We start from the raw sequence: 16,612 nt of genomic DNA, 5'->3' as shown, positions 1-16,612 counted from the left end.
AAGTCACATGGTGCCAGATCAGGTGAATTGGGCGGTTGTTGAATGGTATTGGTGTTGTTTTTGACGAGAAATTCACGAGAATTATTGCACGAAATTCACTTCTTTTGGCACCAATCTCGCAGTGACTCGCCTCAGACCCAAATCCTCACGCAAAATGCTCTGAACGGATCCGAATAATATGTTGGTGGTCTCAGCTATCTGCCTTATCGTCAATTTGCGATTTTCGATCAACAATTGTCGGATTTCATCGACGTTTTCATCAGTTTTCGATGGCCTCCCAGGACGAGCATCGTCCTCAACAGCCTCACGATTACTTTTAAAGCGTTCATACCACTGGTACACCTGTGTTTTCGATAGAGTATCGTCACCATAACACTTTTGTAACATTTAATTTCATTTTTATAGCAAAATTTAATGCAAGAACGTTGTTCAAGTTTTGAATCAATTGTAAAAATCGTCGCGACGTAAAAACTTTATGTAAAGAAATCACTGTCATAAAGGTAAATGAACAGCTGATAAGCAGAAGCTTGGCATGGGTGCAGAGATGCCAGATTCTGAACACTTGGTAGCATGCGGTAGCAGCGGTAGCATGGAGGGGATGCGCACACAATCTCAGATCGTGTACGTGTGCGATCGCGCCCGAAGCTCGAGCGCACACGTACACGATCTGAGATTGTGTGCGCATCCCCTCCATGCTACCGCATGCTACCAAGTGTTCAGAATCTGGCATCTCTGCATGGGTGTCCGTAACAGTGCTGCTAACGTGACACAAACAACGGAATTCTAAACCGATAAGCCCGCGAGGTTTAAATTAAAAATTTTGGTTATTTTTTGATCATGGTAGTACATACATAACACTGTTTGATACAGAGTATTGTCTTCTTTCCTTTCCATTTTACAGTTTTATACCTTAATATCGTGTTTTTCATAAAGCGTATGCTAAGTATTCATGTCTGCGCAGGTGGTTATATTTAAAGTTATACATAGTAACAATTGTGTAAGATAAATATCAGTATATTATTATTCATCTTATTAAAGACTCGAATTTATTTTATGACCACTTTGCAAATTATTAAAATCCGTATTTTATAGATCTGATTTTTAACATAATTCACAAATACCTATTAGAGTCATAAAATAAATTGACGTTTCTTATACAAAACACACACACACACTAACTCTAGTATTCAACGTAACACATGAATACTCTTTTGTATTTAATTAAAACAGTAGACTATTATACTAAAAAATTTTATGTAGTCATAGAACTAAATAATTCGTGCGGTTAGTGGTAAATGTTTATCAGTTTCTTTACAACATTTTCATTCTATTTAACATCCTACGACGACTCTTAACTTTCTCTCTAATTTTGACGAGTATTGTCTACAAAAAAACAAAAATACAGTTACAATAACATCTTGTATCATACTGTTGCGAAAGTCTGAGAACGTTACAAAATACACTTTTGTAAACCAAACAAAAATATAGCCAAAAGACCCAGTTTATATATAAGTTAAACAAAAATTTTGATTTAAACAAGTAGAAAGCAATGCACGAAGAAAAATTATTTAAAAATTTATATTTCTATATTTAAAAAAAACCTTTTACCTTTTCCATAATGATAAACATGTTACTCAGTTCTTCAAAATACAGGTCTATAATCTGAAAAAACTTAAGTTAGTAACATTGAATTTGATAACTGATATTATGATAGAAAATTCTTATACACTACATATATTTTTTATAAATGCTAAACAAAATTACAGATATATAAAGTACTATAATACTTTTAATACGCACGCATGCTTAGACATATGTATACATATATGATTTATGTTTTACATTTATAATAACAAAAAACAATTACGTTCATATATCATACCTTTTCAAGATTTTCTTCTGAATAAGTGTTGTTAATAATAAAAGTGATCAATGCAAATAGATTGTCTATGATAGATTGTCTACAAAAAAAGAACAAATAATAGATACTTAGTGAATGAAATTTTTATGTACATACAACATATTCTTACACATGATAATAAAACAATATATATCATGTGAATAATGATAAATAAATATACAGACTACATAAAATATATTTTATATTATTTATTTGTACAGTATAAATATAAACATTTTTATATACAGAATATTCTTTACCTTGCAATACGTCTTATTTTGTGTATTATACTTTTCAATAATGTAACATCTTTTGAATATTTTGCTATACTATCGAGTAAAATATTAATAGACGTCCTTTTGTTTTGTAAATTAACCAAACGTAAAGATTGCAAAATATTATGCCCAGAACAAGATGACAATTCAAACATTTCTCCTAAGTTTCGCTGGGTCACATATATTTTCTCTATGTTTTGCCATAAATCAGACGTATAAGTACCATTTTCTAAAATTAAACCTTGACAGTATATCCATTTCTGCCAACTTGGCAAAAGTCTGGAAATATTAACAAACATATATAATTCTACTCTTACACAAGTATCACTAGATTGATTTTAGTTTTTTCTTCTTATATCGTAATGATGTATTACAACTCATGTCACATTTTAAATTATGTTTATTATACCCGTAGAAGCAAGGTGTCTTTTGACGTCATATTCATTTAAATTTTTATATAATTATATACTTATAATTTACAAATCTATGTATTTTCTAATATGTATTTACTATAAATTTATGGAATTATAGTTACAGAATAATTCATTCGCGAATGTCTATTGTCATTACAATATTATATTATCAACACTCAATTTACAGTTCTATAATAGTATGTGCGATGTATAAAAAACACAGTAACGTTATAGTGACGTCACTTTGAGAGAAAAACATACCTGTGATGTACAGGATTTTCTAAATGCCACTGTAATATAGCATTAACATAATCTTTGCACTTTAAGCCACCAAGAGTGCATGTCCATTTTAAAACTTCGTAATATACTTGATTACTGACAGTATTCTCGGAAACATTTTTATACGATATATCTTCCAGAAAACTATTCAATATTTCTAGAACTTTAGTCTACAAAAAAAGTGTAATGTGTATTAATATATTTTGATTAATCTGTAAATCCTTAAACTATTTAAAAAATGTTTATTTAAGAATCATCGCATATTAATTATTGTTTTGTAAAGTAACTTTATTAGGTACTTTTGTAACTTATTTTATAGTATTGTTTCTGTTGTCAGTTGATCAAAGACGACTGCAGAAGAAAACGTAACGTATAAACTGTAAATACTAAACCCAGTTTAGTGATATTTTCTTTCATTTAGTTATGTGATTTTAATTTTTGTTCTTTCTTAATGCACTGTAATAACATTTACCTTGATCTTTGCGTTTTTCAAAAATGGAAAACTCTTTGATATGTATTGAAGAGTTGTAAATATGGAATGCCACACTATGTACGAATTCTCTACGCGAACTACATTGCTTGCAAGATTGAAAAATATGTCTAAATTTTCACTATTTGCAGCACACGATACAGTATATTTTGTATTTTGTATTAAAAAATAAAACGCATCGTCAAGAATTTGTGCTAAAGTGACGTCAGATAAATTAGATGCATCCCCAATCTCAGATTTTTCACTTTTTAGGAAGAGAGCAATATTTTCCAAAGATTTACGATCATAGTTGACACGATATCCTACAAATAAATGTTTGAATAAAAAAATTACAAATAAAAAAAATTAAGAAAAAGAAAAACAAGAAAAATAAAGCAAAAAAAGCATAAATGTTACAATGTTAAAAATTTCAAATATACTTTAGAGACTAAATACAACATTACAGTCATACTTTCTTTATATTGTATTACCATTTGGCTCCGTGATTATGATATAATCATCTTCTTCAATATTCGCAAGAAAATTGCTTTTTCCGTCTGGTTTTAGGTACAGATATGTAGTACTAAACGTTTTCCTTGATATTTTTACATAGGTTATAGGTATCCACCACTTGTATGCACACATGTTCTTTTGTTTAACCGTAACACAATCTTGAATCATAATTTCTAGAAGTTGTGTATTATTGTCCCGTTTTACTCGTACTACAGGATAACCATATTGTGTTATCCATGAAGTTATCACATGTTTTATATGTATATTCTTGAAATACATGTTGTTATATATAATTGGTACAAACGTTATATTGTTCCATAAACTATCAAGAGTAAAATGTTCCTTATATGTCTGCTTTGATGTACTACTATTGGTACCAACAAATAACAAACCAAAAATTACATTGATTTTAGTTGTTTCAAACGTACTGAATATTTAAAGAAGTCTTCACGTTACGTCGAAACTCTTGCTTAAACCCACAATTTTTTATTTTAATGATCAATTTATAATATAACTCTAATACTCACGTGTTATACAAATGTATCGCTTTCTCAAAAATAAAGTCGTTTAGAACATTTTTGATACTGAATAAATTATTCATCATATAGAAAATATTAAATCCTATAACATAAATACGATGTGTGAAAATTATCAAATTATAATCACAACATTAATTCTTGTTAATGTTTATAAATGTATACTATGATACCTGGATAATTGTATTTGAGTTTTAAATAACAATTTTTCTTACCTCTTTCTTTCCACATTTTATCAAAAGTTTCGATTTTGAAAAATGGATTATCTTGTATTAAATAATAATATTCAGTAAATGCTTGTGTATATTCAAAAACCATTCGTCGTGTCTGAACCACAATCGACATCAGTAAAGTCTCACTGTAAATCTACCAAAAGTGTATATGATTACGCATATGTATATTTTAGCTTTGTTATTTCTTTTTACGTGAACTTAGTAATACAAAGTTGTATTACTAAATTTTTGGTATCAAGTATAGAAATCCTTTTAGTATAGTCAAGAAGTTTTGTGTATAATATAAACATTAAAAAAGCAATGTGACAATAACATCTTCCACCAAAATGTCTGAAATCACTACATAATACACATACTATTATTCTTCTTTTTCGGTTTGCATTAAATATTTATGTGAAAAGTATGTGATCATAAAGAATTATATGTGAATCGGATACAATCTTGTATGATCGTGTGAACTTTTATATAAGTGAAATATGATTTCACGTGTAAAATGAGATCCGAAGTTTGGCACAATCTGATTTTATATGTTCATATATAAATATAAGAAATCATATACTATCATACATAATTTTTTGTATTTATATGATCATATAAAATCAGATCGCGCCAAATTTTGGATCTGATTTTACGCGATCGCATAAAATCATATTTGACTTAGATTAAAGATTATACGATCATACACAATTACATCCAATTTACATATAATCTTACATGTGATTACATGATTTTTTATTCTTTCTGGGGATGTAAAAGCTACAGATTTACCAATGCAAGTATTACCTGATCGACTAAATAAACTCCGTAAAATGTCAAAAATCCTTCGATGAACCAAGAATCAGACTGTTTAAGTGTAAGTAACCAATTACTAAATGCTTCTTGTATCACACTGCGTGCAACCAAACATGTTACTTCTAGTTTTTTTCTAAACGAATCACTTTCTTTATTGTATGCAATATCAGCGTCTCTAAAAATAGTAGTGTCTTTAATGCACTTCTGTCGTTCACAGCATGTGGATATATTTGTTGTAAACTAATTGTTCGAGTAATATATCTTACCTAAAAAGGACAAGTCCAGTAGTTACTATAGTTTCGTAGCTGTAGTTTGTTGAAAGTGCTATATACTGCACGTGTGAGATTGGTGTAACATCCTTTCTTTTGAGTTTAATAAATCTCGTAATATGACTTATAAGACGTCGTGCGTATGAAATTTCGTTTTTCACTTGTAATCTGCTGTGTATGATAAGTGTATCTGATTTGAGAGTAAAGTTGGTACATTCAGAAGGTACGACTACTGTTGCTACGACATGAGTGGATATTAAAGGTGTACGGAATAAAGTATATGTATAAACTTGAGATTTTTCCACTTGTTTATCACGTATATTTGAAAGAGCTGTTTCACTACTGGTATGCTTGATTCGAATAGTAAATGCGGCCTTAATTGCAAGATTGTCCCAACATGGAAATATCCATTCAGCGGGAATACGCGGTAATATCAAATATCTATAATGTAAAACGGTCTTACTAATTTGTTCCTTAAAAACTTTATAACTCCTATTGCAACAATACAAAAGAAGAAATAATTTCTGCATTAGTATCTACTGCACTTACTTTTTTCTTTTTTTTTTAGTTTCTTTAATAAATGGATACATTTTCATAACTTTATTTAAAGTGCAATTATAATTTGCAGATATCCACAATCCACGTTCTACATTTACTATTCGTTGTTGTATTTTAAAGTGTTCGCTATTATGTTTAATGAAGCTGATGTTCAAGCTTTTGAATCGATCTTCCGAAAAAAATGGCAAAACTTTTGTTTCCCAAAATAAAGATGAAAAATGAGAACAAACATTAGTCATGATGTTAATTTTCGGTTCTTCACAGTAACGTCCGAAATAAACTTTTATGGTTTGCAGTGGACACTGAACGTTCAGTTTAACAAGAGAATCAACAATAAGAGAATTTTTTTGTACTTCCGCAGAAATATTCAGAATATATTCTATCGGTTCTATGCAGTTTGGAGAAACATTTTCATCTGCAGAAGAAGTAATTCCATTGACACATAAGAGGCATATAGTTCCGAGAACTGTAAGCATCTGTGTAGTTAGTATCTATAAAATAATTTTGTACAATTATCTTATAAAGTTTTTTGTATCTAAAGAAATACAAATGTTTTTAAAATCACAACTACAACACAAAAAATATTATATAAAAAAGAATTACTGGTTCCTGTTTTAAATACATAAATGTCAAACATGAATGTATGTAATTGTGTATCTTTCTTTTTGCGTATGGTTTTTAATATCAATTTTTAGAGTTCATAAAATATTACTTAAGCATAAAGGAGTGTGTTTATCAAAAGATATTCTACAGCGTCTTTATTTCTATTACACACACGAAATTATTTGTTATTGTTGTATGTTTTATCTGACATACATAATTAAAAACAAGAGTATAGATTGTGTTTTTGACAAATTCTATATTCACCTAATAAAATCAATTTCGAGAGACTTGTTTAATTTTTTTGTACTGCATTTTAAATGAGATAAGTTAAATATTACGACACTAAAGAAAAATTGTTACTACATTGTATATATCAATATATACCAATTATTATATGCTAATAACCAATTACTCTATACCAATTCTTAAATGCTAAAGATTGAACCGAATTACAATTTTTTTTATATGCCAAAGATTTCTATATGCTAAAGAGTGATTTAAATTTAAAGGTTTTAATTCAAAATTTTTTATTTATATTTTTAGTTTTAATTTACATTAAATATATAGATAAACTAAAGATTTCGAAGTCTGTAGTCCATTGGTGATGGTTGGTGAAAGAAAGCTTTCATTTGTTTGTTTTCGCATACTCATGTTTGTGTTGTTTTTGTGTGACTTTTCTTGACATGGCTGTTGACATGTACTCTGTGTCTTTTGAGATTGTAATGTACCTTACACATTTCCATAATTGTTATCATATATTTTGTGATTACTTCTATCTTTACTTTGTAAAGTTGGTTTTGCTTTATTTCGTTTATGTTTAAATATTTTTAATATATTTGTATGCGTATTTTTCTCATGTTTCTTTTAAACGTTTGTAGATTTAGACAACAAAAGCTTATATATTTTTTACTTTGCACATTGTAGAATTAGCTGATGATGATTGCAAAAATAAAAGTGATCGAAAAGTTCAAATCGTTTATTTAGGCTGCGTTCCGAGTTACGCATATGCGCGCATTTATCTATATTATACGTGACGTGTACTATAGATAAATGCGCCTATATGCGTAACTTGGAACGCAGTCTTAGAAGCACAAATCTTTCTTTTATTTACTACCACCTGTGGACTGCAGGCTTTGAAGTTATTTTTTTCTCACTTTCTCTCTTTTTTTCGTATTTTATGTATTACATTTATCTTTAAGCTTTTTCAACCACTTAATCATTAACAATATAATATGCTTTGTTGAGATAATAGGGCTACGTTATTTCATTTTCTATGTTCTGTTTTGTGTTTGGTTAAATACAAAATTTATAGTTTTCTTTAAAATATAAGTAGCAATTTTAATTCTACAAAAAATAGCTTAATGACTTACCATTTTCTGTATAGTTATATTCAATGCATTGAAGTATAAATCTTGCAAAAGAAAGTGCAAACTGGTAATCAAACAATATTGAAAGCGTATGTCGTGAGCGTGTCTGTGTGTTCTCGCCTCTTCGAGAAATTCTGGATAACTAAAGAGCAGTCCTTTCTGTGAAATAATAAATATACACGATGGGTAAGTTCCACGTTTCGTTCGCTACGCTCGCGAGCGTTATCTTTGTTTATTTTTCGATGAGAAATAAGGATAAAATGATTCCATGAGAGTTGCGAACGGCAAGTGGAATTTACTGGATGTAAACGTTTGTGTGGGGGTAAAGGCAGACGACTTTTCGACTGTATCCTACCTGTATATATAGATGATGATAGACACAATATATTTGACATATGTTTTTTCACTGTTTTATGTACAACTATACTTTTATATACAGTGTAGTGTATATAAAATATTTCTTGTATATAGTAAATTTATGTTTCAGATCTGTGAAAAAAATCGGAAAATTTGTTTGTACTTTTAAGTGGGATATTGGGTGCGTTTAGACAACTCATCAGTTAAGAGATCATCACTTATGATAGAACTATTCTTCAAAATCTGATGTGGTTCCAAAAGTACGATCCAATCAAAAGTGATTATCTCTCAACCGTTGTGCAACTGTTGAGTTGTCTGAACGCACTTATTGTTACTCCCGTGTAGATTTAAAAGATTTGTTGGTAAGAAAATGCGACGGAATAAACTACACACGGAATCTTTGTCAAAATGTCTTACAAACACACTCTTTTGGCTATAATGTAGAGTTGTGTTTTATTCTCTTAAAATTTTATCTTCTTGATTAAATAAAACATAGGTGACTCTTTGTGATTGGTCGATCGCGATTGACTTTCCGTTTCACGGTAAAGGCAATGTTGATTATTGTGTCCTTTCGGACGACTCGTGCATGCTCACTTTTTTGGGCTCGTTCGGTATTCATAACTTGTTGATTACGCATCGGCGCGCGGTATACAATAATTATTATTAACTTCAGATTCGACAAGTGTCACAGCGCAATGAAACCAAAAATAAAATGTACGTGCTTGTAAGAATATTTTTCACTAAATAGATTTTTATAGTGCTAAAATTATTTGAATATGTAAAACCAATACTAAAAGTTATGTAAATTATGACTTTTTGAGAAAAAATGGATATTATGATCATATACGATTATATGTAAGTGATAATCAAATTGCGCAAAAGTTCGGATTTAAGTTTATATGATCATACACAATTTTCTATATTTATATAGGATCATATAAAATCAGATTGCGCCAAATTTCGAATTTGAGTTTACACGATCACATAAAATCACATCTGACTTATAAAAACCTATATGATCATATCAAGAAGCACCAGTAGTGCCTTGCGCCAAGTTGACGCGCAATGAAGTGACTCTCGACACTGTGCTTCTTATACGCGAAATTTAGGCAATGAGAAAGATATATCGAAATTTTTGCGGACACTTTTTTTCAGTAACGACTGAACCGAACATTTTCGTGTTTTTTTTGGGTTTAAACTACTACTAAAAGAACGCAAATTACAAAAAAAGACTGTTAAAAACATTTGCAAAGTATGCAGAAATCATTCTCGTCGATGTCAAAAATACATGGTGTAAACGTTATTCCTTACAATGAAGAAACCAAACAACTGACAAGTCGTGACGGTGTGTGACAATAAATATACAAGAAAATAAAGATAGAACAAAACCGTCGTATAAAATATATTATACTGAATTATCAACCAATGGTAAGTAAACTTTGTCTAAGTTTTCTGTATCGCTCTGTAAATTAAGACCTTGGTTTTGGTTCTTGATGTGCAAGGTTTCTAAGATCAAGTGTTTATAGTAAGATCTCTCAGTATCTAAAATCTTAACACACTCTCATTCAAATTCATGTTGCTAATCTTTTCGATGATCAGTAATCTCAGATCTCTAGATTGTATTTCTATTAATATGATTTTTATGTTCTTTAATTCTCACAGGTGTCGGTGGATAAAAATGTTCTTAAGTCATTATTTTTAAAAAAATTGCGTTAGAATATTAATTTTGACATGGGGTTCTTAATATCCTAATTGACAATAATTATCCTCTTGATTTTATTTATAACATTTTTAAACAAAGATTTAAACCCAATTTTTTTTTAAATAATGACTTAAGAACGTTTAAATTTTTAAATAATTGGAGCTTATCTGCACACTTTAAAATTATTTGTTACACAGGTTTTAGAGAGAAAAATAGAAATAGAAGTTTTTGTTGTATTAAATCAATTTTTAATTTATTCGTTTTTAATTTTTTACTTCATAAATTTAAAGTATTTGTAGTTATTTTGTGCCAAGTTTCAAAACAGGTGATTAAGAAACCTTATACCGGAAGTTTTGCCGGCGCGGAAAAAATGTTTTTATCCGTTTTTTAAATTAATTTTTTATCATAAATTGAAAGTTTATAATTTGTAGGTATAGCACTAACATCGAAAATACATCCAAAAATGAACGAGCGCGTAGTGTAAGGACAATATCTCTTCTTTGTTGTGCGTGAACCGAGAGTTTGTCAGGATTTTCTTCCTTCATCTGGAATAACTCGATCGATCACAGTTACTTTTATCGTTGCTGTTTAACACCGTGATTTTTGAATTATTAGTGACTTTTATGATATTTTTCTGTTCAGGCCATTTTTGCGATCTTCATCTTATTGCATAAACGCGTGCGCGTTCAATAGAAAGCTATACAGAAATGTGTAAAAATATGTAAAACTGTTCGAAATTAAATAATAACATGTTCATAATAAAATATTTGTAATTATAAATGTTTCTTCCAAGTTCTGAAGTCCTTCTTTGACTTATCCGCCTATAAAAAGACGTGAAAAAAGAGTTAGAATACAGAGCGTGTAAAATATCCGAACGGAATAAGGAACTTTTTGAGAGTTCTGTGTATTACACGACGCTGCACAGATTTGCATTGGCGTTTGAACGACCTCTCAGGACCTAGCCACTCTACCTTGTCCGAATCAATTTAACATTATTGCAGAAGTAGAAGCCATTTATGAGCTTTTGAACCCACCAGGTTAAAAATTTTGAGCTCGTTTTGCGGAATTCCAAGTTTTTGATGAGGGGCTGAGTTTCTTTGGACTGCGCCTCTCCACCACTTAAAACTGCAGATATTGAACTGCTTTTTGGACCAGAATTATGAGCTATTTATGAGCTCTTAACTAACCTTGCTTTAGATTTTTGAGCTGCAACCCCTAGCACGCAAAACTACCCCGAAAATATTTTTGCAAGAGAGAACTTACTCTTTCTTATACACAAAAGAAAAACTAGCAACGGAAATATAACAAGAACATTAACAAATAAAAACATACACACATTACGACCTATACACATCGACTCCGGAGAAAGTATTCCACTTTTTTTACTTCAAATTACAAGAGAGAAGTACTCTAAAACTAAGACAAACGGATTAGTTCTTTACTAAATGTTGTTCCTTCCTATAGAAGATTCCAAAATATGCAGTTTGCGATTTTTGAAATCTACCCCCGGAGTAGAAATTGCACTTTTCACCCCATTGTACAAGAGAGAAGTACTCGAAAAATAAACCAACCAGCGTAATTCATTAAGAAACCGCATTCTCTGATTTATGAGCTCGCAAAATACGCAGTTTGCGAGTTTCGAGCTCTATGTGGTAAAAGTACATTTTTTACCTCAAATATATAGTACGTAAACTGTCGTTTTAATATATGAAAAGAGGAATTATTATTTGCACAGCTCTCAATAGTTCGATAAAGTTTTAGTATCATTTTACAATAAAAAGCACAGTTTTATAGTGTTGTTTAAATAAGTTTAGAATATGGTTATAATAATTGTTTGTAAAAATGTATATAATAATTCTGTAAATATATATACAATAGTAATACTAATGTAAAATTAATATATTAATATTACATAATATTTAAAAAATTGACTAGTTGTCGTAAAAATAGAGTAGTAATATGTGTTAAGATAGTGAGCTTTGAAAATATAATCTACAAGATTGCTGCTGTTCAGCAGTAAAATCGTATAGAGAACAAATTAGTTTATTGATTGATTTATTTAGTTGTTTATTTTTTTTTAGGTTTATTTATTTATGTGTACAGTTATGTAACAATTATGTGCATTAAATCTGGAATACAAAAATACTATTGTTCTAAAGAAGACAAAGACCGCTTAGTTTTAAAAATCAAATTACGTAATGAATCATAGAGCAAATGAAACATTCACGTATGAGTTGCTACATTTAGTGAACTTACGATTATTATAAGTAATGAAACAAAGAACATCATACTTTTAAAAAAACTTGAAATATGAAAAATTATAACATTAATATCTATCTATCTCCACCACTGTAGGTGAGTTAGACCACTGTATATAAAAAATAGATAGATCTTTACTTAAATACAAGTTACAATTTTTTAACAATTGTTTTAACAAACATATTATTATACTTAATTGTAGGTGTACTTTACGCTGTTTAACAAAAACGCACTGTTTTTTTAGTTGTACTTTACAATTTTCTTCTATTCATTTCTTCTTTTTAAATAACATCTTTCATTGTTCTTTGGTCCGCTTGCTTCTTTCCTATGCATATTTGCGGTTATTTTGTTGGCATACTGAAAACGTCAATAAAATTAGTAGTCCCCTCGATTATCTCCTATTCCTAGTGTCCATCCATCCCTAAAAATAGGATAAATGGACACTACAGTGCAAGTTTTTACACAAGAAAGTATTTGACAATTCTTACACAGAAAGTCTTTAACAATGTTTCAAATTGATAGAATATGTCCAAAAACTTAAGTAAATATGTATCTAATTAAACGTTTTACAAACAAAAATTGGTGAGCTAGAATTTTTCACACCTACCTTTGAAATAAAAGATACAAAATATTCATCTGGTATGCAAATGCGATTTACATAAATACTTTTCTGCTTGTAAGTACACATTTAACAATAACTTCAATAAATACACATCTAACAAATAGTTTAGGAAATGTGCGTGTGGTCCGTCTCATCCACATGGTCTATCTTCTTCCGACTTACTCTATATATTTGAATTTTAATACAAATAAATTTTTTATCTAAAGTTTTTTGAACTACATGTTAGAATAACAGAATTATCTACCTATAGCTTCGGTTTTCTTTATATTGAACATTTTGTACTATAAGTTTATATTTATAATTTATGTAGTAAAGTAAGCAATAAGAAACTACTTTTGTACGCAAAAAAGTTAAAGATATATTTATGTGTGACACAGGTCCAGACAAGGTCCTGAGGGATGTTTGGACACTATCCACGAAGGTTTGCGGTATGTAGTGTATTGTGAAGTAACCTGAGTATTTCGCAGAAAATTGCAAAATACGAAGAGTGACGACATTTGTCGATTCTTCATTCGTCTAAACGCATCCGTTCGATCTGGTGAACATCGCATTCATCTTCAGTCGAGAAAGAGACATTATATAAGAGACATATTTTTTAACATTGTTTTATGTCAGTCTCATGCATATAAATACGTGAATGCGTTGATGAGAGAATGAGAGATACTTATTAAGTAATAAATAAAGCAATGTTGAAGTACAAAGATATATATTTACCACGAGCAGGATCATGCGATAAACGTCTGTTACATGAAATTGGAGAGTTAAAGAGAATCGATATTACAAAAACGTTATAAATTGAATCTCTAGCATACGCAACAATTGGAAATTCCATGTTCGTGTTGATCGGCCTCAGAAGAAGATGGGACTGAAGCTTTGTCTGGAAGTACGCACGACAGGCAGCTTGTTAAGTGAACGCACGTCAGCGAAGAATAAGGAAATGGAAAGAAACGCAAAAATGTATAACTACGCAAAGTTTTAATATTATCCGATGTGACAAATTAACATGTCGTGACATAAAATTGTTATTGATGGGAGCGATATTGTAGACCAGTTTTTCCACCTATGATGTGTATCATGTGTTATAAGTTATAATCTTGCAATTTATACAAACAAAGATCGCGTGGATTAACAACAACACAGAACGCAAATAATCGGGGTAATGAGGTCATCGTTAGAATTACATCTTATTCGAATAATCTTCTATTTCACGCTTCAAATTGGCAATAATACAATCAAATTTTATTAATCCTGGCTGCGAGATAGTTTCGCATGTGTACATGCATATATTGAACATTTAAATGTCTCACATGTACGACTTTCTATCGGTGTGAGTTACGGATTTGTACAGAGAGAAAGAAAAAATGTCTTGCTGCACACACACATACACACGTTTCTAAAGTAATATTTATTACTTTATATAGCAAGAATCAAGAAAAAAAAAAGAACAAATAGGAGAAACTTTAATTTATGACTTGATACAATTATCACATATAGACGCAATAAAGATACACTTACTTTGTTTCTCTGTCGTAAGTTGAAAATGCCGTAGACGATGGGATTCATACTCGAATTGGTGCACGCGAAAAAGAAGAGAGCCCTCTGAATGCGCTCGTCGATTTCTCGAGCTGACGATGGATCGATCCAGTACCTGTTTGCATACGCAAATCGACAATTGTAATGCGACAGTTTAGTTTTGTGCGATTTAGTTGAACTCGGATACGCGGGCTAGTTTGTTTTTTTTTTGTATATCTCGAGTAGAAATTGGATCCGGCAAACCTAACGTATTATATGGTCCTGATCAGGGAGCATTCCGGTATGTCCTATTTAGGAATCCCTGATGCTGGCCTGATCAGAGACAACTCAGGCATACCTTAATAAGATATGCCCGACTTGCGCCTGCTCAGGGAATGCGCAGGCACGCCCTACTAAGGTACGCTTGACTTGTGCCCTACTAAGGAATGTCTGAATTTCGCCTTATTAAGGAAAGTCCGACTTGCATCTGATCAGGGAACGCGCAGGCACGCCCTACTAAGGAATACCTGACTTGTGCCCTACTAAGGAATGCCTGAATTTCACTTAGTATGGAAAGCTCGATTTGTGCCTGAGCAGGGAATGCGCATCACGCAAGCCCTACTAAAGAATGCCAGATTTGCGCCAGATCAGGCTAGATTAAGACTTTATGTGCTTATGATTCATTTGTATTACTCTTTTTTAATAAAATTAAATTAATCAATAAATTGTCTTATTAATTACATTTTTTTCTTTGTGTGATACAAATATGTTACATGCAAAGATAAAAATATTTAATTAAAACATAACCGAAAAACTTACCAAGTGATACGATTCAAGTCAAAATAATGCGCTCGATGTTGTGTAGAATAAATATATGTATATACAAATACATATTTATATATTTGTTTTACAAGTGTACATTTTTTTTACACTTGATTGTTTGAATTAAAATTTCAATTTGTAAATTTATATAGGATATGATATACTTATTGCATCACATATACAAAAATATCTATTTTCCTTTCCCAACTAATTTATTTTTTTTTTCAATAAATTGCGAAAAAAAATTCGGTGGCCGAATTGGAAAGGCGATCGCATAGAAAGCGAAAGAATCCAGGTTCGATTCCTGGCTGAGATGTTTTTTTGCAATATTTCTAAATTAGTTGGGAAAGGAAAAAATTAATATTTTCATATATGTGATGCAAGTATATATAGCATTCTATATAAATTTATAAATTTCTACACTTCTACACTTCTTTTAAAAAGAAATATAAAAATATATATTAATATATATAGGATGTCCGATAATTGGTGTAACATCTCTCGTAGGCAGGTAGAAGGAGTAAAACTGAGTCGAAAAGTTCTGAATCATTTTTTTCTGTTACATATAATAAAGGAGTAATTATTGAGTAAATCAGGCCAATCAGCGCCGATCTTTAGCCAGGCGCACGTCAGTGAGTCGCGCACCTAGTGTGCGTGAGCGCTCCGCGTAAAGGTCGGCGCTGATTGGCCTACGACCGGCCCAGTGGTCTCGCGGCCTGAGTGCAGGGACTGTGAACCCGGAGGTCCCGAGTTCGAATCCGCTCACCACCTGAGGATTTTTTCCGGGCCGGTCCCTTTCAACCAAGTTTATTGGTTGATCGGCGAACTTAATCGGACCTCCAATAATTAATTCGGGTGTATTCCCGAATTAATTCCCCTCCCACAAGGCGATCTCAGTCTTAACATCTAGAGCACGAGCCCGACACAGATGGGCACGCCCACTGTGAGAAGACGGCCGTGTATCGCGTGGTTGTAGTTCCCACTGCACATCCCCCCCCCCTCATATTCGTTCAGAGGAAAATAACCAAAGACTGGCCATGCCTAAAACCCTTATAGGGGGCGAGTGCCATAATGACGAAGAAGAACGTAACTAGTAATAATAATAAATCGGAGACTGGCGTATGCTCCTTT

At 31.1% G+C, this 16,612-nt stretch overlaps 1 protein-coding gene across 1 annotated transcript; it reads right to left on the bottom strand.

The window, feature by feature from the left end:
- Positions 1-1,143: 1,143 nt before the first annotated feature.
- Positions 1,144-14,710, bottom strand: LOC109860199 (aminopeptidase N-like). The gene is made up of 14 exons (XM_020439121.1): positions 14,663-14,710; positions 8,211-8,366; positions 6,229-6,728; positions 5,677-6,120; positions 5,402-5,585; positions 4,601-4,751; positions 4,377-4,470; positions 3,828-4,216; positions 3,340-3,659; positions 2,850-3,037; positions 2,161-2,454; positions 1,883-1,961; positions 1,609-1,662; positions 1,144-1,383 (listed from the first exon to the last, which is right to left on the bottom strand). Exons 1-14 carry the CDS (start codon positions 14,708-14,710, stop codon positions 1,312-1,314), a joined length of 2,973 nt encoding a protein of 990 aa, XP_020294710.1. The 3' UTR covers positions 1,144-1,311.
- Between the last annotated feature and the right edge of the window lie 1,902 nt (positions 14,711-16,612).

This window comes from Pseudomyrmex gracilis, unplaced genomic scaffold (genome assembly GCF_002006095.1).
Source record: "Pseudomyrmex gracilis isolate BER0280 unplaced genomic scaffold, ASM200609v1 scaffold_344, whole genome shotgun sequence".
NCBI classification, from domain to species: domain Eukaryota; kingdom Metazoa; phylum Arthropoda; class Insecta; order Hymenoptera; family Formicidae; genus Pseudomyrmex; species Pseudomyrmex gracilis.
The sequence above is the reverse complement of the archived record's forward strand: the minus strand, read 5'-3'. Positions and strand labels throughout refer to the sequence as shown.